The sequence below is a fragment of the Toxotes jaculatrix genome, chromosome 24 (assembly GCF_017976425.1).
Source record: "Toxotes jaculatrix isolate fToxJac2 chromosome 24, fToxJac2.pri, whole genome shotgun sequence".
NCBI lineage: Eukaryota > Metazoa > Chordata > Actinopteri > Toxotidae > Toxotes > Toxotes jaculatrix.
In genome coordinates this window covers 3,251,320-3,272,076 of record NC_054417.1, presented here as the reverse complement: position 1 = coordinate 3,272,076, position 20,757 = coordinate 3,251,320, and the positions used below count along the sequence as shown (strand labels likewise).

General features: G+C 44.3%; 1 protein-coding gene across 3 annotated transcripts in view; it reads left to right on the top strand.

Annotated features, from left to right (window-relative positions):
* Positions 1–20,757, top strand: part of pard3ba (par-3 family cell polarity regulator beta a) — a 123,672-nt gene that overhangs the window by 58,116 nt on the left and 44,799 nt on the right. For all 3 annotated transcript variants that reach the window (XM_041032693.1, XM_041032694.1, XM_041032692.1), the window contains exons 15-19: positions 997–1,144; positions 1,709–1,812; positions 5,541–5,585; positions 15,141–15,347; positions 16,158–16,362. In XM_041032693.1, coding sequence (XP_040888627.1) covers positions 997–1,144; positions 1,709–1,812; positions 5,541–5,585; positions 15,141–15,347; positions 16,158–16,362 — 709 coding nt within the window. The remainder of the gene's footprint in view (positions 1–996; positions 1,145–1,708; positions 1,813–5,540; positions 5,586–15,140; positions 15,348–16,157; positions 16,363–20,757) is intronic.

Here is a 20,757-nt window from a genome sequence, read left to right as displayed (position 1 = left end):
TTTCTTCCTATACATCTTACATCTTTTAGCTCTGAATTACAAAATTGTCGCATCTTTTCCAGGCTTTTCCAAATCTCTTTTCGCTGCATATTTATAACGGGAGAAAGGAAAGTCATTAACTATGTTTTTCCGAACGCAACGCTCGCTTTTCATGTGCAAAAGATCTGACCTTGGAATCATTACGCTGATGAAACGGCTTCTAAGTGGGCCAGATTTGCATAAAGGGTATTGTGAGGCATGCGTGCTGTTGTGTTAAAGGAAAAAAGAAAGACTAACAAACTGTTTTGAATTCATTCTTTATCTCTCTCCCTCGTCTCCCCCTCCCCTCATCCCCCGGGATGCAGGGAGCTGGAGACGCTTTCCTCACTGAGACTCTGTCAGCTCTCCATCACACTGGAGCGGCAGTACAGTTACAGTCATTTTGTATGGGCGGGATTTCAACACAAAGGCTTTAGAGTGGGGAAATGATGCGCTCTCTGGGTTTACGGTTTATGGAAATGTTGGAGGAAGAGTTGCAAGGAAGTTAGCATTAGGCTTTTGTATGGAAATGATTATTTTTTGTGTATTTAGTTTTGTGTGAATTGGCATTATGTACGAGGCCTTTGCTTATGTGTGCGTTCTGTGCATGAGTGTGTCTTGTTGATGTTGAGCGTATGCGTTCTTAACGTCTGACCTTGCTCAGCTCCTTATTGACAGTATTGATCCTCAAATGAAGGACACACTGATTTCCATAGTGTCTGATGTCTGTATTTAGACGTGTGTGATCAATATAAATAACAAACAATAATAAGATAACACATTTAAGACTGGATATCACACACAGACACACACACACCTTCAGTTTTATTTAGCTTTCACTGCCTTCAGGCACCTTTTGATATTCTAACCAGCCAAATCAAGCGAGATTAAAATTAGCAGAAAGGTCAGCACCTTTTCTGTTTCCCAAGTTTTCTTTGATTCCTTCCTGATAAACAAAATCAAGTGGTTTCTCCTCAGCTCCGAATCCCGCTGCGACCGCCAATGGCAGCTACGGTCACTACGGCAACAAGGATGAGGAGTCGGAGGAAGGCTTCCCCCCGCCACCCTCCCCCAGAGCTGTGGAGGAAATGAACAGAGACTTGCCACTAACTCCTCCACATCACAGGTACCCCCCCCCCCCCCCACCTGCCACCCCACTCTATAACATACACACTGAGTGCACAGTACACTGTGCCACTAACACAAACACACAGGGCCACAGTTATTATGTTCTAAAGGCTCTCTTAATTTAGGTCGCTGCATTATGAGATAAAGAAGAGTCATTACACCAAACATTACAACCCACATGCATTATTTAGACTATATGGTCTAATTGTAATAGCCTATTTGCATTATGCATAAGTAATGATGGTCATAGCACACTGGTTAGCACTCTGTTGGAGTCTGAAGGCTTAGAAAAAGCCGTGATCCTGCTGTACAGTCAGGACAGTTTCTGTCAGCTGTCCTCTAAATTAGTATGTCTGAAGATCTCAGATGTGTGTGTACAGTGTCTCATGTGGTCAGAGTCAGAATCTGGCAGCAGTATACTTGCTTCCCTCTAAGTGACAGTACATGCTACTGTTCTCCATCTGGAGAAAAGGACCTGGATGATCTGTGGCCAGTGTGTGTTTGTGAATCTAAATTTAATTTGCTCTTACTTTTGAAAGTAACTGTGACTTTTGTTTTGTAGTGAGTTTCAGATGCCGCCGCACATGGCTGCAGCTTTCTACAGCCAACTGGCCAATGACGAGGACAACATACCTCGCAACAGAGCGTCCAAGAGCATGGATATGGGTGAGCTGACACACACACACCTACACACACACACACACACACACACCACACACAAAACCCTTCATCAATGAAAGAAGCTGTTTACTTTTCACCAGTCTACGACCAAATGCATTTTCTGGGGCAAAAACGTACAAAACACATTGTTGTCTCAACCATCACAACCCAGCCAAACATACGAGTCTAATCAGGGAGCCAGACTACACACAACCGCACACACACAACCACAGCAGCGATCACATGCCTCTTATCAGTACATTTCTTTGTTGTGATATGTAGCCTTCTCCTATTATCCCCCGGCCTGAGGGGATTTGACCTCCTGAACTCCTAAACCCAGGGGCTTTCCAGCGGACTGGATGAACACGTCTAGTGTGTGTGTACATGTCTGTGTGTGTGTGTGTCCTTTTTATTTGTGTGTGAATGAAAAGCGTGAGGTTTCCAATCTCATGGCTTGCTGTGCGTGTGTGGAAGGCGAGAACGAAAGGGCTTATTTCCTCGTATTAACCCGAGCTGACCCTTCCTTCCCTCCTCTTCTCTTTTTCTCTGTCTGTCTCTCCAGTTTTTCATCTTTCTTTATCTCTTACTTTTCTCTTTTCTATACTTCTCTTCAATTTTCTGTTCTCTGGACAGGATCATTGCAGGTTTTTCTCCCTCTCTTGTCCTCATCTCTCTTTTTATTTCTATTTTTCAGCATTCCCCTCATCTTTGTTTATCTCTCCTTTCTCTCAGCACTTTCTTTCTCAGCTGAAAGCCAACAAGTTCATTGCTCTCGCTCTCCTCTATCTATCTCTCTTTCTTCTCTGCCTCTCTCTGATTTCCAATCCCGGTTCATTAGGTTCAGTGGATTGGCTTTCTTCCTGCAGCACACGCCTCTGCCACCCAAGCTGATTGGCTTTCATTATGGACAAGGGTGCTCTGCACACGCCGCCGCGCACACACAAACACATGCACTCTGAGCTCCATCCCACTGAGGACCCACTCCAATACCCACCACTATCTGTCTCCCCTCTCCACCTTCTGTCTCCATCTCTGGCCGTCCTTCATTTCAGTCTGCTTTCTTTGTGCTGTCCCTGTGTGTGAATGTGAGTGGGTGTGTGTGTGTACATGTGTAAAGATGACAGGAGCTCTGAACACTTTTGACCCTGTCTACACAATTTGTATTTAAAGAGCCAAATGCTTCTTTCACCCAGGAGAGTTTCCCACGTGTCAGTCTTTATGGTCACATGTATCGGAGCTTTAGCAGCACAGCAGAGCAGGTTAGCTTTTATTAAACACCACTTGACAGGGAGAGGTGAGCTGCTTTTATTGACCTCGGATGCCTTAGCAAATAGTCTGTTGACTCAGAGCCTCGGCTCGCACACAGGAATCCTCACACACACACACATCGTCTGCCCATGCTGAGATGAATAGTGGAGTCACTGACACTAAAGCTGCACCCAACTCCGAAATTTCTCACCGAAGAGGTTTGGATTTGTTCCAGAGGATTCTGAAATGATGAATCAGTTTTGCTCTTATTTATATTCCCTTACAACTATGAAAGGTAAAACATTAAATAAAATTTTTCACTGAATGACCAATAATGGAAACTAATGCTTTTATCAGTCTGAAAAGCAGCTTTGGAAAATGGTCTGTATGGATTGGCTTTAAGTTGCTCAAAGTGCACAGGAGCATCAAACCTTTTAGGAGATGTTTAGCCCGTACACTACACGTTGCAACCTGAGTTACGTGGTGTTCGCTGAATTTTGAAAAATGGGAGTCATTGAATATGCTGCGGCAGAGCTACCTGGCTTCCCCGCGCTTCGCTGACCCTCCTGTTCACTTGGTAACAAACATTTTATTTTGTGTTGATGTGTATTTAATGCACAGCACCTTCCTCACTCGGTGTAATGTTTTGGTTGATTTGATTGACACCTGTGGTTACCGTGGTAACAGCAAATGCGGTTTAATACCAGATCAAACGCTCGTCCTGTTTTGTAGAAGCATTTTTGTTGAGCGATGGTGGTCAGTGCTAACCTCTGCGGCAAATACACTGAGTAGCTGTTTCACAATAAGAGCCACTCTGTTTTTTTACGACAGGAACACTTTTAATGTGTGCATTAGTCCTCGCTGTGAAGTGATCCACTCAGCTGTAGTGGGTGTATCATGTGAAATAGATGCAGAGTTTGGATTCATAAAATCACAAATGGGACGAGGCCTAATCATCCAACAGCCTCTGAAGCACGTGGACTTTCAAACTTTTCGAGGCCAGGAGGTCAAATCTGGATGTGAAGCATAACCCATGAAAAATGGATCCAACAGTTACACACACACACACACACACACACACACACACAGCTGGACTGACTCACTCACTCTTTCTCTCATTATCTCTCTTCCTCATTCTCTGCTCCCTCGTCTCCCTCTGAGTCTCTCCTTTTTCTCCACACTGTCTCTCTTACAGTCTTCTCTACTCTTTGTCCTCTTCCTCTCACCGTCCTTGCACCTTCTGTCTGTCCCCTGCTCACTGTCCCGTGGTCTCTGTTTTTGCTTTGATGTTTCGTCTCTTGAACTCCAGCCCTACACTTTCTCTCTTTCAGTTACCTTTCCTCTTTTTCTTTTCAGTCTCTCCCTCCCTCCTTCTCTTTCCATACCTTACTTTTAAATACATGATAAATTAACAATATACAGTGTGCCATGCTTCTGCAGGGCTGTATAAATACACCTGCAGTATGTAGTTAAGTTATCCAGTGATAGAATAAATATATATAACTCTGAAACTTAGCCGACTGGAAGTTAAAAGAGGGATTTTACATTTTAGCCTTTCACTGTGTCAGGAGGAGACAAACTTGGCTGCTGGCCATGCAGACTTTTATCTTTCCTCCACAGAAAAGGAGGCTTTCATTATCTGGCAGGGTCGTGTGGCCCGGAATAGTTCTTCTCCAAACTTTGAAAGTATTTAATTTTTATTTTATCTGGCACGTGCGCACAAGAAAGGTATTTCGGTTTCTTTGTCTTGTTGCTACAGATGCGTGTCTGCAGGACTTTTATGATGCAACCTCTTTTGATTTCAACCTTATTCTCCTCGCTGATTGTGTTCTTTTTTTTTTTTTTTTGCCACACCCTATCATCCTTCATCTGTCACTCCTCACACTCTCTCCCTGCTGTTTATCATTTTTTCGGTCTACCCTTTTTCTCCCTTCGTCTCGTTTTCTCTCTCCCTCGTCCGTCTGTCCGCTGGGAAAATTGACCTCATAAAAAATGAAAAGGATTATTTAAGAGAAATAGCAGTGTAATGAAAACCTATTATTGTATCCCATGGTGCACCGCCTGTGGCGGCTGCCACTGGTCGACCGCAATCCTCTTTAGTTAGATTAAGGGGTGGTGGGGGGTGTTGGTGGGGGCTTCTTCTTGTTTTCTTCTTATTCCCTTTATTATTTCCCTCATTGTCTCACCTCTATCTCTTCTCGTTTTCTCTCTCACGATCATAATATCTTTCTTTCTTGTGTTTTTCTTATATATCTGCCTCTTTTTCATTTCCTCTTTCAGTCTGTGTTATTTTGTCCCTCACTCGTCTTTCTCTGTGCGATTCTTCCGCAGCAGGGAGTCATTCACAAATGTGCCAGCACCAGACAATACCCCTGTAACCATTTACCACCCAAAGCAGTGAAATGACGTATATTCTGCTCTGTGTTGTAATATGTATGGAATGCAATAACGTGGTGTTTGCTGTGTGTGTTTTTTTTTTGTTCTAGTGGCTGATGAGAGCAACATTGGATCACTGGTCAGGCAGAGGAACGGTGAGTGTTTGATATAATTAAAACTTTCATCCACACACGCAGAGGAAACACAGGAATCTATTTTTCTTTATTCCTCATTCTCTTTCACCTCCCACCTTCTTCACTCCCCCGGCTGACAAAGTTGAGTTGTGAAGCACTTAGAGTCTGAGCTCTCGCTGCTTTATAGCCGTCCAGGTCAGCAGGCCCACGGTGTTCAATCCTCACCCAGCTGACAGCCGCCGTATTACATTACAGTGGTGTCCGCTTCAGTTATTTCTCCACACTCAGTTCCGCCTTGTTTTATTTGAGAAAAGTCTGGTTAAAGGTAAAATATAAAGTCAGTTTTACAGTGTTCTTTTCCTGAGTAACATGACAGTGTGTTGGTTCAAAGAACGGATGCACTTTACATTTGTGTCTGCAGGAACAGCCCTGACTAAAGCCCCTTCCAGAGACGTACCTCATTACACAAATATGACAGCAATTTAACATGTCAGTCTCATGTCTGGATAAGCACACGAGTCACTTTTACATAAAAGTCCTGACGGCGGTCTGGCTCTATCCACACCCAGTAACACTTCAGTAAAACTTCTAACACGACACAAATGTTAAACCACAGCAACGCACGGTAAAACATGCACAGCCAGACAGATTAAACCCACGTCACTGCAATTAAGTTATCAACCCACCGGGAATCAGATCATTTTAAGTTGTCAGAGCATCACTCCTTCTCTGTGTGATCAGTTTTCATTTACACCAACTCCACTGATGAATAGGTGAATATACAGCAAAGTCATTTACATAATTGTGAGCAAACAGGAATTAACGTCACAGCTTAATGACTATTGTGTATTACAGAGGTTTGTAATGACTTAAATGATGAAATTGATGAGGATATTAATCAGGGGATCCACTGTAAGAAGAGGGTGTGGTGACGAGCAGCTCACGTGCTCACGTTGGCCAATAATTAAAGCTTCAGTGTTAAAATAAGCTCTAAAATCCATCAGTGATGACTGTGTGCGTTTGTTTGTTTGTGTGTGTGAAGACAGAGAACACTGTTCACACACACTCATCACTTTCACATCACAGCTCCCTCTACTGCACCAGGTGCCAAATATGCTAAGTAAGAGTTGTGGCTCTTTCCATAAAGTTCCTGTCGTGTCTGTGGGTATATTTATATAATGGATGTCTGAATGAGAAAAAGTCTTTAACAGCGTTACATGTTCTGTGTCTGAGAAGATCTGAATTCAGATTTCTGAAACTTAACTTCAGTAGAAAGAGACAGCAAGATGTTGCAGAAACACCACAGCAATGAAAACATGCAACAACACTGGAGATAAAGACAGAAGAGGCTGCTTTCAAAGTTGTGCTGTATGAAGGAACAATCTGTGCTGTGATGGGAGCAGATAGGGCAGCAGTGAATTTCCACTGAGTCAGACAGAGCTGCTCCAGCTCTGCTTCTCAGTGGCCAAGGCTGGGAGACTGTCTGTGGCTGCATCACCAGTATGAATATCAATCAGAGTGTAGCTGACAGAGAGCGTGCACGCTCAGCTGGTCATCCCTAGTTTTAACTGTGGAGTTGAGCAGTGGGGAGACAGCACATTACATCTCATTTAGGACAGCCGCTGTATTTTAAAATGGAAACGAGGCTTGTCTAAGAAAAGAACCATGACCAGCAATTTGGTTCTGATGTCGGCAGGCAGGCCTGGCTTCGTCCCTGCCTCTGTGTCTCTGTTACACACACACACACACACACACACACACACACACACACACACACACACACCTACACACACACCTACACACACACACGTACACCGATCTCTTAAATCCACCTGCAGCAGCCAGCTAAGCCTGTTGCCAGTGGAATACAAATGGCCTGAGCACCGTTCCTGACCTCAAATCTCCCACACTCAGCATTCCCACAAATGGCTTCACCTCCGCCCTCCTCCTCCTCCTCCTCCTCCTCCTCTTCTCCCTGATACAAACCCCTCCCCTCCCCTCCCTCCTCCTCCTGTTATGATTTTCTTGGCATTTCTGATCAGCATCCATAACCCTTATGGCCCATAATAAATAAAGCGATCCATTTCTCCACTGCGGCATTCCTTTCTTCTTCTTCTTCTTCTTTTTTCCATCTCCTCTCATGCTGACGTCTTAGCTAATGCGTATTGACAGGGCTTTTGCATGTTTTTCATTTTTGCTGATGCAGGATATTTGCAGAGCTTCCTGTGCCCCCCCCACCCTCCACCCGTCCCACCCTCCCTCCTAAATGGCCTCAGTGTTTCTTTATGGGCTTTGACATATTTCATTAGGCGGATGGTCTTAAGAGGCCTGCCTGGCTTCTTTAATCTGGATAAAACCCTTTTTCTCTCTGGCTAGAGCCGCTGTGAGGAGCGCTTCACTCCTCTAACTCCCTCTCTCTTTCCTCTTGCTCCATCTTTCTCTCTGTCACTTACTCAGGCTGTCCCACTCTCCCTCTCTCTCTCTCTCTCTACTTCTCTCTCTCTCTTTCTTCTCTCTTGATTCTCCAGTCTTAGGACTCTCCATCTTCAATAGAGCTTTTAGTTTTTTTTCTTTTTTCGCTTTCATCTTTGCTACCACTTTCCCGCTTCTTCCCAATCGCTTCTCTCTTGATTATTCTGTCTCCTGCTCTCTGTTGCCAGCCTCATCCCCATTTTTAGTGTCCTCTCAATCCCAAACCTTCATCTCTCTCTCTTTCTTTCTTTCTTTTCTCTCCCTCCTCCTCTCCTACATCCGATTCCCTCTTTATAATCACTTTTATTCTCTTTCTCTCAACAGGCTGATCCTTTTTTATTCTCTCTCTTCCTCTGTTATCTTCAGCTCTCTCTTTCCCTCTCTCTTTCTCTCCATCCTCTGCAGCTGTATCTGTTCCAGCCTTATGTGATTATGGTGAACATGCTCCAGTCTCTGAGTTTCCTCTACCAAGTCAGACCCAGCCCAGCATCTCCTCAAGCCTCTGTGTGTGTGTGTGTGTGTGTGTGTGTGTGTGTGTGTGTGTGTGTGTGTGTGTGTGTGTGTGTGTGTGTGCGTGTGTGTGTGTGTGTGTGAACACCCCGTAGACAGCCAAGAGAGTAATGGACAGATATCCCTTCATTCATCCCTCCATTTCTCTCCCTTAGAGTCTAACATCTCCCCTGGCAGAAGGCTGCCCTCTTACAACACACCTGGGAGCTCGTCCAGCACTCTCTCTCTCTCTCTCTCTCTCTCTCTCTCTCTCTCTCACACACACACACACACACACACACACACACACACACATGCACACACTCTATATGCAGACACTCAAGCACTGGGGCTGTGCAGAAGATTATACTGCAGCACTGCGTCTCAGCCTCATGCACATCTGCTTACATTTGCTTGTGGTGGTGTTTGCTTTTGCTGCAAGTCGTATTTGTTTGTGTGTGTCTCTTTTTTTTTTTTTGTCTTTTTATATGTTTCTTTCCATATGTGTGTGTTTTCTGTTTGTGTGTTTAGTGCTGCATAGCTAACAGCTAACCCTGCAGCACAGCCACCAGTGCCATCGCTCTGCGTGCCCATTAGTCCCCGTGGTTTCTTCTGTGCACAATGACACTTTAAAACCAGCCGGCGTCCTGCCAGCGCCGAAGCCTCTGCTTTGTTTTCACGCTCTTTGTTTGGGTGCTGTGTAATTCTGCCTCTTGCTGTCATTGGCTCCTTATCTCCCTCCGTCTCCCGCTCTCTTCATTCTCCCTCCCTCCCTCAGTTCTTTGCATCCGACTTGTCGTTGTTGATTTAAGTTGAAAGTCACCATGTTGTGCAGATTTGAATTGATTGATCGTTCTGTGTCTGCAAAGACCATCTGTGTGTGTTTTCCTCGTATTTCTGTTCTTATGAGGGCCAGTTCTGCTTACAGGGAAGAAGAAGTGATTGAAAACCTCAGTTTTTGTAGATTAAATTAAAATTCGATTCATGTTAAACTGAGATCAGACTATCAGCGTTAAAATGAAAGCAACTAACAGATGTGGATGTTGCATTGCACAGTGGCAGACGATCAGTTCTACGTCTAGAATAGAGATATTCATGGCTCCAAATTACATTCAGACTCATCGTACTGGGCAGGGCCCCATTATATTGTGTTAATACATGTAATACCCTGTGGACCTGTGCAGTCTGTCTGCGTAGTCTCTATCAGCTCTGATCACATGGTGTGTCATAACAGAGGAAGGAGAAAAACGAGTACGTAATAGTCAATGAACGAAGGCCTTCACAAGTATAGCATCACGCAGGTATGTGTGTTTGTGTGTGTGTCTGAATTTATGCACTCGGCAGTTCTCCCTCATTGCACAAGCACTTTCACCCGCCACGCGTTTACAAATGGCACATGTCCCACTCCACACAGCTCGCTCCAACCCTCATCCGTGCTCTGCCACCCCTGCCGCGCTGCTGTAATCCAGTAGAGGTAAGCAGTAATTATGAAATGGCCTTTTAAGTCCTCTCCAGTTATTAAAGCCATTCATCTAGTTGGAGGGTAAATACATACGGCCCATATGTTCCCATTCCCTCATACATCTAAACAGCTAAACACAATTACTGCCGGGGCAGCGCCTCCATCCAGCTTCATCCTCTGCCTGTGATACATCTGAGTGCATTCAGATCGTGATGGAGGGATGCTTAATGACTGGGCAGGTCTTTAATTGGAATGGAGTTTAGATTAGCCATAACATGAATTGGATTTGCTTTAACTGGGCGTACAGTTGTGTGAAGTGATTCCGTTTGAAGGTTTGTAAAAGCTGCCGTGCCTGAACATCATTCACTTTTTAAAAGGATAAAGCTGGTGATGTTTTGTGTTGTTCTTACTGTCAACACTGTCGCCTGTGTAGCCAAACCCTGATACAGCTTATTGCTCTGTTTCACAGCTAATATTCACCGGTGAATTTAAACGTGCGTTAAACCGCAGGTGAAAATAGTCCCAAACATTCACTGTTTACTCCAGTTTGAGTAACGTTTGTGAAAAACAACAGTCCCCAGAAGTTTGAGGAAATTACTTGGCACTTTTTAAATATGGAACTTTATGTTTTTAATCCATTTTAAAGATTTCCATGGAATTTACATGTCTTATTCTTTAACAGCTGACCTAAGCTTCATATCCATGATGCTTTCCTCTCTGTACCTCTCACACGTCATCAGAGGCCTATATTCAGTACATTTAATCAAAGCTGAAGATTAGTGTCATGAGAGTCCGTTGTGTGTTCTGTCCATTTCTTTGTGCACTCTAAAGAGCTAAAATCCACTTGTAAACATTTATTGAGATAGGATTGTTAATATCTGTTGTAATTCAAGAGTATTGAAGGCTCTCTGTGAATGAAATAACTTTTATTGTACCAGTCTGATGCAGGAAACGGCCGTTCAATCCTTTCTAACAGTGTGTTTAATGCTTCTGGTGGATTAAATTCAGTAACCTTTGCTGAACAGTATTAACACTGAGATCAGGCTTTTCTTTTACAGGTGTGTAGTGTGTGTGTGTATCTGTGTGTGGCATGTGTTTTTATAGCAGAGTGCAGGTCAGGGCCTGTTTTACTGGTCTCCAGAACAACGGCTCTCGGTTTTATTGGCCAGTACTCAGATTGGATCCTAGATGGAAAAGTGTGTGTGTGGTTCTGTGTCTTACATGTGTGTTTCTATAAGCATATCTGTAGTGATTGCCGTGTGTGTGTGTGTCTTTGTGGTCTGTGATCTGTGCTCTCTGTACCAAATTTAAAGAACTATGGCCAGGAGCAACAAGCCCCTTTTTTCACTGTTGGCTAAAGTGTCTCCTTGGCAACTCACCATCACGCCTCTGTCTCACACACACACACACACACACGCACACACACCCCTACCCTTTCTGTACCACCACCGCCACCCCCCAGCTGTTTTGATGGAGGGGGCACATTCTTGTAACCGTGGCAACCTTTCAGCCACTCTGCTGCAAAGCCGCTTGCTGTGGAGCACATTGTTGTCCAGTTGATAGGTAAGTGTTAAGACCCTGCTGAGACACTGTGGGGCAGTTCAGTGGTAGCGGTGCACCACGGTTTATGTGCGGATGTAAGTGTGTCTGCCTGTTTGTATGTCATTACTGAAACGGTGTTGGCTTTATTACAGAAAAGACAATATCTAGTTTAATAGTTTGGTGTTAAATACCCCGTAGATTGGATATTGTGTTCGGTGAGACAGGGTGGCAGGGATTGGCAGTGTGTCTTTGTGTGTGCTGAGTGCTGTATTAAATTTGTACTACACACAGAGTCTGCACAGCAAAGCCTGTAATTTGGATGTTTTTGAGTTCATTTATTCTTGTGTTCAGTGGATGAAATAATTAGAGAGTTGTGTGCAGACAACTTTTATTCGGAATTGATAGTTTGTCCCAGCTGTAGGAAAACACACATTATTATCATTTTTCAATTATTCAGACAAAATATCATTATTGATCCTGCCTTGACCCCTGTGACATGAAACGTGCTTGACACTGGTGAAGGAGTTGTGTGAGTAGGTTGCAGGTGTGTCGCACTCACTTTTAAGGTGACACTTTTAGTCTTTGCAGGGTCTGTCAGCGCAGCGGGACCCCGAGGCTACGTTCCAGGCAAAGACTTCACCGCTGTCTGCTCAGTACAGACACGACAGCAGCCAACCTCTACGGAAGTCACAATATACGTATCACATTGAGGTGTGCGTGGGTTAGCCATGTACGGCGGTGGAGATCGGCATGTGCACATTGTCGTAGATGCACCGACAGTATGCAGGCATCTGTGGATACTTGAGTGTTTGTGTGTTTAGTGTGAGATGCAAGCACCAAGTGGCAGTTGGCTTGTTCTTTGTTTTAGTATTAACAATGTTGTTAGACCGTATTTCCCAGAAGCCACCTGTCAAATAAGTTGAATAAGTATTGTTTTATATTTATTCTCCATTGTAAATGACCATTTTAAAGTTTTCTCTCAACAAAATCCCTGATGTTCCTCAGCTGAGACACACCGGATAATTTAACCACACTATAGATTAGTTAGTAAGAGTTTTTGTATTTTTGTATGCAGAAAGTTTTTATGCTTGGCTGCAGTGGAAAACTTGGTGTATCAGTAAAAAAACAAAATGTGAGAAAGTGCAGTTTTTAACCAGCTGAGGTTTGACTGGCGAGCCTTTAATTACATCCTCTCATACAGTGACTCATGCCACAATATCAACAAACCAACTCCTTATATTTGCATAAGCGTTTGGTTATATTTTGCATTACATTTGGATGGAAGCTCAGTCGGTGTCTTGGCAGAACTCGAGTGTGATAAAAGGTTGCAAAAACAGAAAGTGAGAACGTGACATTATTGCTTGATCTCGGACGGAGGAGTGTTACAGCTGTGAAGGGCACTGCCCGTCGTCCTGGGCTGTTTGGCTTTCAGGCTGTTTGTCAAATATGTGCACCAGCTTGAATCAGTGGCAATCAGGCAGACATGATGCGAACGGATCCGTGAGAGCATCTGCTGGCACAGCGGGCAGCGATATGTGATAAACGCTGATTTCACCCTCCATTGGATCGAGCTGGCGATGATAGCCACCTCTCTGCCGCTCATCCATCCTATTAAACCCTCATTATTCATTTACCTCCAGCCTCAACTGCCTGACATGCATGGAATGAGTGCACTCACAGCCCCGCACACACAAACACACTCTCACTTGCAAAAGTGAATTGTGCTCATATTTCTTCTCGTGTTTCATCTCGGGCGGTCAAGGACACACACCGCTATCTCAAACAGGCAGTAGCATGACTTTTTTTTTTTTTTTTTTTTAAATACTTGGAACAAAATTCTCACATTTTGTAGTAAACACACACGTGCCCACGCACTCAGACACACACACGCAGTTTCTCTGTGTATAGTGCAGCAGTGTGCTGGCAAGGAGCTTAATTCTATCAGGCTGCGAGCTGGACAGCCGTAATTACATTTGTGACACAAATCCTGCCTCTCAAATTGAGCGTTTTATTCCTGAGCGCTCCCCCCTCTCTATTTATAACCCCTTATTCCCCATAAATCCCACTTCCTCTCAGAAAGTCAATTTAGGACTTAAAAGGCAGCAACGCTCCGCTTACTTTTCCCCCTGCTTTGACTCTATTGCTGGTTCAGTTTCACTTCCCCCTTTTTCCCCCCCACTCTACTTTGGAGCTTTGAAGCCTCTGAAATGACAAAAATACGTCTTAAGCAGTGAGTGCCATGATGCGAGAAAGTCATTCCTACAGGAAAGTTTCAGAAAGAAAAAAAAAAAATGCAGCCTGCAACCTGTCTGTAACTTCTTTGAGTACTGGTTCCATTGTGATACACAGCTGGGAGGGCTGGTGAGCAGGGTAGCTGCTTCTCTGGGTTGAAAAGCTTTTTTTCTTCTCCTTCCTGGTCACCTGCCTTTCAGCTTCTCCCACAGCCTGTAGGGTGGGTTCAGTCCTGGCAGCAACTGGGTCTGCATGACATCTACTTTTTCTCCTCCTTTGTGTCTTTTTTCCGTTTTTCTTACAGCTCCGTATTTCCTCAAATCTTCCCAGCCTTCCTCGCTCTTTCCCCCGTGCCTCCTCCTCCTCTGCTCTCCGATCCTCTGCTGAATCAGCTGTGGCCTTCATCGCTTTCCCGCTCCTCTGTCTCCCCTTTCTTCCTCTCTCGGGTTGAGAAGAGGCCATACCTGAGTACAGTATGATGGCAGTTCATTTATTCCCCCTCTCTCTTGCTTATGCATGAGCCTGTCAGTTCCCACAGTGCTGCTCCTCACCTGTCCCTGTACCACTCCACCTCATTCATCGTGTCTTTTCCCTCCTTTGCAGTATATTTCTCCCATAGGTCTCTGACTTTCTCTCCCTTTCCTGTCAAGCCTGTTTTTCACCCTCTCTCCTCTGCCTCCCTCTACGTCTCTCTCTCTTCATTTCACCTACATAGCTTCATATTTCTGGGTTATAACCTTTTTGAGCTTCATTCCAAAAGAAAAAAAACCTGTATCCATGCAGGAGAAGGTGAGAGAGCTGATGCTGATGCTTGGGTTAAAATCAGGTGATCTTTCAAAGTCTGAAAAGCTGAATCTACAGCATGAACATATGAACAAGACAAACAATAAAAGTAAATGAGGGAGAAAGGAAAAAATCATGCACAACCATACATACTTCAGTCATTATTATGTTGCTCTAAAGTTGAATAAATCCTCGTCTGGCACAAATGGATAAAACATGGACTGCAGACTGCAGTGCACTCCTCTCCCTCATTCCTCACATAAACTGATCTCGACCTAAATTAAATTTCAAGCGGCATTAAGATTTAAAAAGTTTAATACAGATGCCCTTTAAACAAGAAAATATTACCGTGGTAGATGAGAACATTTTTTTCTGCGAGCAGTGGGCTGCACTTTATAAAAGCTTTTGACCTCAGTACCGAGAGTTTCTTTAACATTTAAAATCATTCTGTCTCATTTCGCCAGTGCATAAAATAATTTTGGAGCAAAGTTCCCTCCTCCTCCATCAGTCAGGCTTCCCTACCCTCCCATCTCGTGTTCCGTCCACCTCCTCGCTAACGGGTCCTCCCACCCTCTCTTGTCTCCTTTGTCTCTCAGAGCCTTCAGATGGAGGAGCGCTGGGCCCAACCCTGGGCCTCTGGAAGTCCAGCTCCCTGGAGAGCCTCCAGACGGCCGTGTCGGAGGCCACGCACCAAGCCCAGGTGCCCTTTCATCGCCCTCGGCCGCACGTGGTCCGGGGGCGGGGATGCAACCAGAGCTTCCGCATCGCCATCGACAAATCCTACGATGGACCTTCTGAAGATGGTAAGACTTTTTCATCAGCATTTTAAAAACAGAAATAATGGGACCAGGCTCTGGCACTGTTGCTGTAATATAGCATTCTTCCCTAGACCTTGTATCCGTTTTAAATTAGATACTACACTGCCAATGCTCATCCCTTAGGCTTTATAACACACTGGCACTCAAGAAGAGCCAGAGGCCTGCCAAGGGACAGTGCTTAGCCTAAGTACCTTAATGAAATGCTACATGATTTTATCCACTCAGCAATTTAGGAAGAACAACTTTATATCTTACAGCAGCATATTTTAATGCTCTACCTTGTGATCCCACAGACGTGTGGGATGTTGAGTGTGTGTGTGGTTAGTGAAGAAATTCCATGTTAGCTGAAATTATTATGAATTAATGCTGAATGTTAACTAATGATGTTTGGAGAAATCTGGAGCGTGAAGAATTACCTGTCTGTTGTATTCAAATGAACTTTATGTTTAGCAATAAATTAGCATTATTTTTAGTGTTTAGGAGCTCACCTTTAAATCAGACATTAAACCAAACGTGAGAATGATTTGCAGCTGCTGTTTGATGCTGTGTTTTGCATGTTGGTGAAAATTCATCTTGATTCCTGGTGGAGCCCATCCAGGTGTGGAGACCTGCCTGTGGTCAGCCGCCTGTGCTGGGAGAAAGGCTGCTTTATGCACATGCATACTAAGTTAAATTCTGAATGTAATACATGCAGCTGCATTTAGGAGTATGTATTCCAACTGCGTGTGTGCATCTGCTGCGACCTCTGCCCTCACCCCTCCGTGTCTAAGCAAACAAACCGCTCACCCTCCTCAGACGATGACCTGTCAGAGCAGAGCTCTGGTCACGAAACGCCCGCCAGCAGTTCGTCTCGCCAGGGCCTGGAACCAGAGGACGGAAAGAAGAAGAAAAAAGCCAAAGGGAAGAAGAAAGAGAAGAAGACCAAAGGAAAGAAGAAGACAGATGATTCTGTGGAGGATCTGGATAAGAAAACCAAAAAGAAGGGATTTGGCCTCTTAAGGTAGGAGACCTGAATGTTGTTTAATACATTACAATTGTAATGAAAATATAATTTTCCATTTTTATATTGAAGGTGCTTTGTGCATATTACCAAAACTTTGAGGGGTCCACTCCCATAGTAAGAAACAGGGAAATACACTCTGTATACACTCCCTCTTACCTTTCCCCTGTGCCATAGTCGGCCATCAGGCACACTGGGACTGGTGGGGCGCCACATCAAAGGCCGAGTTTCAAGCCCCACCCTCACTAAGATTAGGTTGAGTAAATCTAACCTCAGCACAGGGCAGATGTTGACATGTTGCCAAACCGTGATGGACTGGTGAATAATGTCAGGTTTACCTTGAAATCTGATCATGTAGCTGATCAGGCACTTTGCAGTTGGTTAGTTTGTGATAAAGTAAGGAGAGTAGATCCAGAGACTGCCATGAAGGAAAAGGTTACCTGCTTAACAAGAACACTGTGAGCTAAAACAGAGCAGATAATGACGCTTGCATGTAATCACCAACCCAAAACCCCAAGGTCTCATTCTAAAGCATCAACAAGATGGTAATTACTTTTTCTGTCTGAACAACACTGATTTTCAGAGAAAAAATTGGTACTTGTTGTTTCCGTCTTTGTGTTTGCACAGATTTTTCAGGTTCAGGCTGGGTCAGGTGGTTTTACATCACGCCGACAACAACATAAGCATTTTGTAGCTGTGAAAGATACATAGTATTAGATGCTTCTCCTCTGTAAACAGTAGAATTAAGGTTTTATGTAGAAATCGATGGAAATCAGCAACACCCTGCCCTACTTTCCCCTGGTTTAGTTTCAACAAATTAACCACTGAGCACAGTAGGATTAAGGGATATTGGATTATTGGATATGAACACAACCTTCCTGGTAATGGAGGGTATCCATTATCTTTCAATCCAAGCAAAGTCCCAGCGACACAGTACCAACCCAAACTGCTTGTCACCCCTTTATCAATGTGTCCCCATCGTGATTGTGGTGGCCCAATCCTCCAGCAGCAATCCTTATCTATTGGCAGTGACACGGTGTGGTCAGTGTATCACCACACTTCCAACACTTGAGATTCAATTAGGCTGTGGAGAGAGATAGTGCAGGCTGAGCGTCGGCCTACAGATGGCAGATAAGAATCCAATCGGCCACAGTGTCAAGGGCGGTAATGGAAGAGATGTTCACACGGTGAGGCTGGTAGTGGAGAGTAGGGCAGAGATGGGAAGGGCAAGATGAAGGACACAAACAGAGGAGCGGAGTTACATACAGGAACATGTGTCAGGAAGGTTGTAGTTGAGTGTAAACCTACCTATAATCCATTACACCTAGCATTTCATTTCCCTGATGACATGTACTCACCTTTGTCCTCTGGTGTCTTTAATAGTTCCTTTTATTGCACACATCAAGCTTTTCCTGTGTCTCTGCAGGAGAAACAGGCAAATATGTGGAAGCTGACACTGCTAGCTGTGTGACAGATTGTGTTTATATAGATTTTGGAATGAAATCTCTGCGTCTATACTCCACGTGCATACAGTATCATGTCATTTTTTTCCCTCATTTCTTTCTTTCTATGTTGGTGTTTGGATTTTTCCTTCTATTTTCTTTTTTTTTTTACACTGATTGCAGCTCTCTCTCTGTGAGTCTCCTTCTCCTGCTCATACCCACCAGCTTTGTCTCAAAATAACCAAATTTAACTGGAAACCTAATGAATATAGTGAAGGGTGATGGAAGAAGTGGGAAGAGCAGCCTGATTCTGCTCGACTACTCCTCAACCAGAGCCAACTGGAGTACAGCTTGCTGCCGTCCAGTTCACTAATCAACGCTTTGCTCTCAGGAGGCTCACAGGAGAGACGCTCCACAGAGCCCTAGGCTTTCATGATTGGGATGTACGCTGTGAGGAAATCTGAAGTTTTTATTATGTTAGATGCCAGTAAAAGGCTGTTAAGGGTGAGACGTACAGATAAAATGTGAGACCTAATATGGAGGAAGGGCTGAGGCCATGAATAATGAATGAATACTGTAGCATTTCTCATGATTTCAAATCAGGTGTATTGATGAAAATGCCTCAGTAAGGAGGTTGAGTATTTTTTTTTAAATATCCACAAAACCAAAAGCAGGAAACCATGAACTGAGCACTGACAGAGCTGAGTCTTTATCCTGTGTTTCTTCTCCTTGACACAGACGTGAATTCTGGCGTACCTGTGCATGTTGTTCCTCGTATTCTTGTCATTTGCAAACTCAGCCTTTTGTATTGGCCACGATAGTCAGAAACACTCAGAACCGTCCCACAGTTCATCCAAACACAGACGCTGAGTGCTTTTCCAACTCAACAATAGAACCGAGCTTTGAAAAAAAGCTTCCAGATTGTTGCACCACACTAGCCTCTCTCTCCCTGGCCTTTATCTGGCCGTCTTGATCGTTATTGAACTTGAAATATGACTTAATTAGCTGGAGTATTGCGCGGTTTAATCTAATTGCAGCTCTCAAATGTTATTTTACTCCAATGGCAGCATTAGGAAAAGGGCAAATTATAAACATATGACCTCAATTTACCTCGGCAATGAAAGTGTGTGCAACAGCAGCTAGCGCAACAAATGCTGGAAGTCGGCCCTGTCCTTTCAGCAGCAATAAATATTTGGTTTATCTGAGCCAGTATTTGAGGAATAAGTTGTATTTGGCAGCAGTTCGTTGCAAACAGCTGGTATAAAGTGACCTCTGGAAATCACATGTTTGTTATGGGAACATTTGTTTTTCTGCTGAATCCATATGTGATTCTCTTTATATGGAGATTATCTCTTCATTGCTCCTATCTCCATTTTAAAGATCGATTTCAAAGAAATGTGGAGACTCATTGCAGTTTTATCGTTTTACATTATTACACCTGCAGGCGTGATAAAAGTGCTTCAATTTAAAAGTTTACCTCAAAGTTAATAGTTTGCACAGCAGCAGTATGTTTTTAATGAAAGTCAGAGTCAGGAAATAAGACCGTCAAATTATGTATGGTGGTACTTATTGGTCAAAAAGGTGCTGCATCAGGATTTTGCTAATTTTGGTCTGTGCTGTTCTCTCACTCTGCGAGTGAGCTGGCCTCACATGTGGCTTCTCCTCTTTTTCATCACCAGGCTCTCAAAGCCGCGCTCGCGTCTCGTCTCCCTGATTGCTAAATAAGCCAAGACAAATGGCCGTGCCCTTCAGACTTTCCTCAGTAGAGGTTGACTGCTTGTCTTGTCTGTATTCAGCAGACAGCAGTGAAGTCTTTGCCTGGAACGTAGCCTCGGGGGCTGCGCCACTGACAGACCGCAGAAAGACCAACACTGGAACTCTGGTTGCTCTGCCTGTTTTCTCTCGACACCCGTGCACTCTTCAAACAGAGAGGGTAACCTGGTCAGGGGTTTCCGATGTCTTTATCAGACAAGGATATTTACATTACACCTTTTGAACCGAATAAAACTCTTGCCGACAATATTATTTCATTTCAAATTCAAAGACGTTTCCGCTGCTCTGTACCACAAAGTGATATTTCTCAGCCCGGGGAAGTTGATCATGGCATTAATTCTAGTGTGCACCACTTATGCTTGAGCTCATAGCCCGTCTTATTTTTGTGTGAGGATTAGACATATTATGTCTGATCCAGCATGACTTAATCAGGAGGTCAGGGTTTGAAGGATATAACTTGTGACTAACATCCTCTGATTGTGTCATCAAGTGAGTCTCGGTCTCGAGCGGCATTTGATGTGCGGCTGAATGGTGAAGCCGTTTTTATTTTTATTCTCCTTACAGATGCAAGTGACGCCGTCCGCTGGAGTGCGTGTCACTAATCACCGGGTGTATCATTGCTCAACTGCCCCCACTGGCCCCGCTGAGCACTGACACATCCCGTCCGTCCCCACGTCCCGTCAGTCACTCAGTCAGTCAGGATCGATGTTCAGCTGTCGCTATAAGCACACGTCCTGCTGTGACAGCGCAGCAACAGCCCTCCACCAATTTAAGGGACATGAAAGCTGGCGTTTTGATCCTCTGTTTACAAATCCACATACAACATGATATATCCTCTCCCCCACTCCTCTGTTTGCAGCGCTGAAGAAATCCGACAGGGAAGCAAGCCAATTAGTGCCGTCCGTTCCGCTCTTATCCTATCGCAGAGCAGCAGGATGTGCAGGGTTGAAAGGTAGTCACTGGTGGGCTGTACTCTACAGAACCAAAGCCTTGTTGTCAAAGTGGAGGGGCACGCTTTTCCAAGATGATTTCTGATGGATTACTGCTGTTATTGTGCACTCCTCCTCCTCCTCATTCCCTTCCCTGAGCCCTTGCCCCCTTCATTTTTTTCGTTTCATGATCAGCCTTCTCTCTTCTCTCTGAAATGTCTGTATTTCCTTTCTTCCCTCTCTCTTTATCA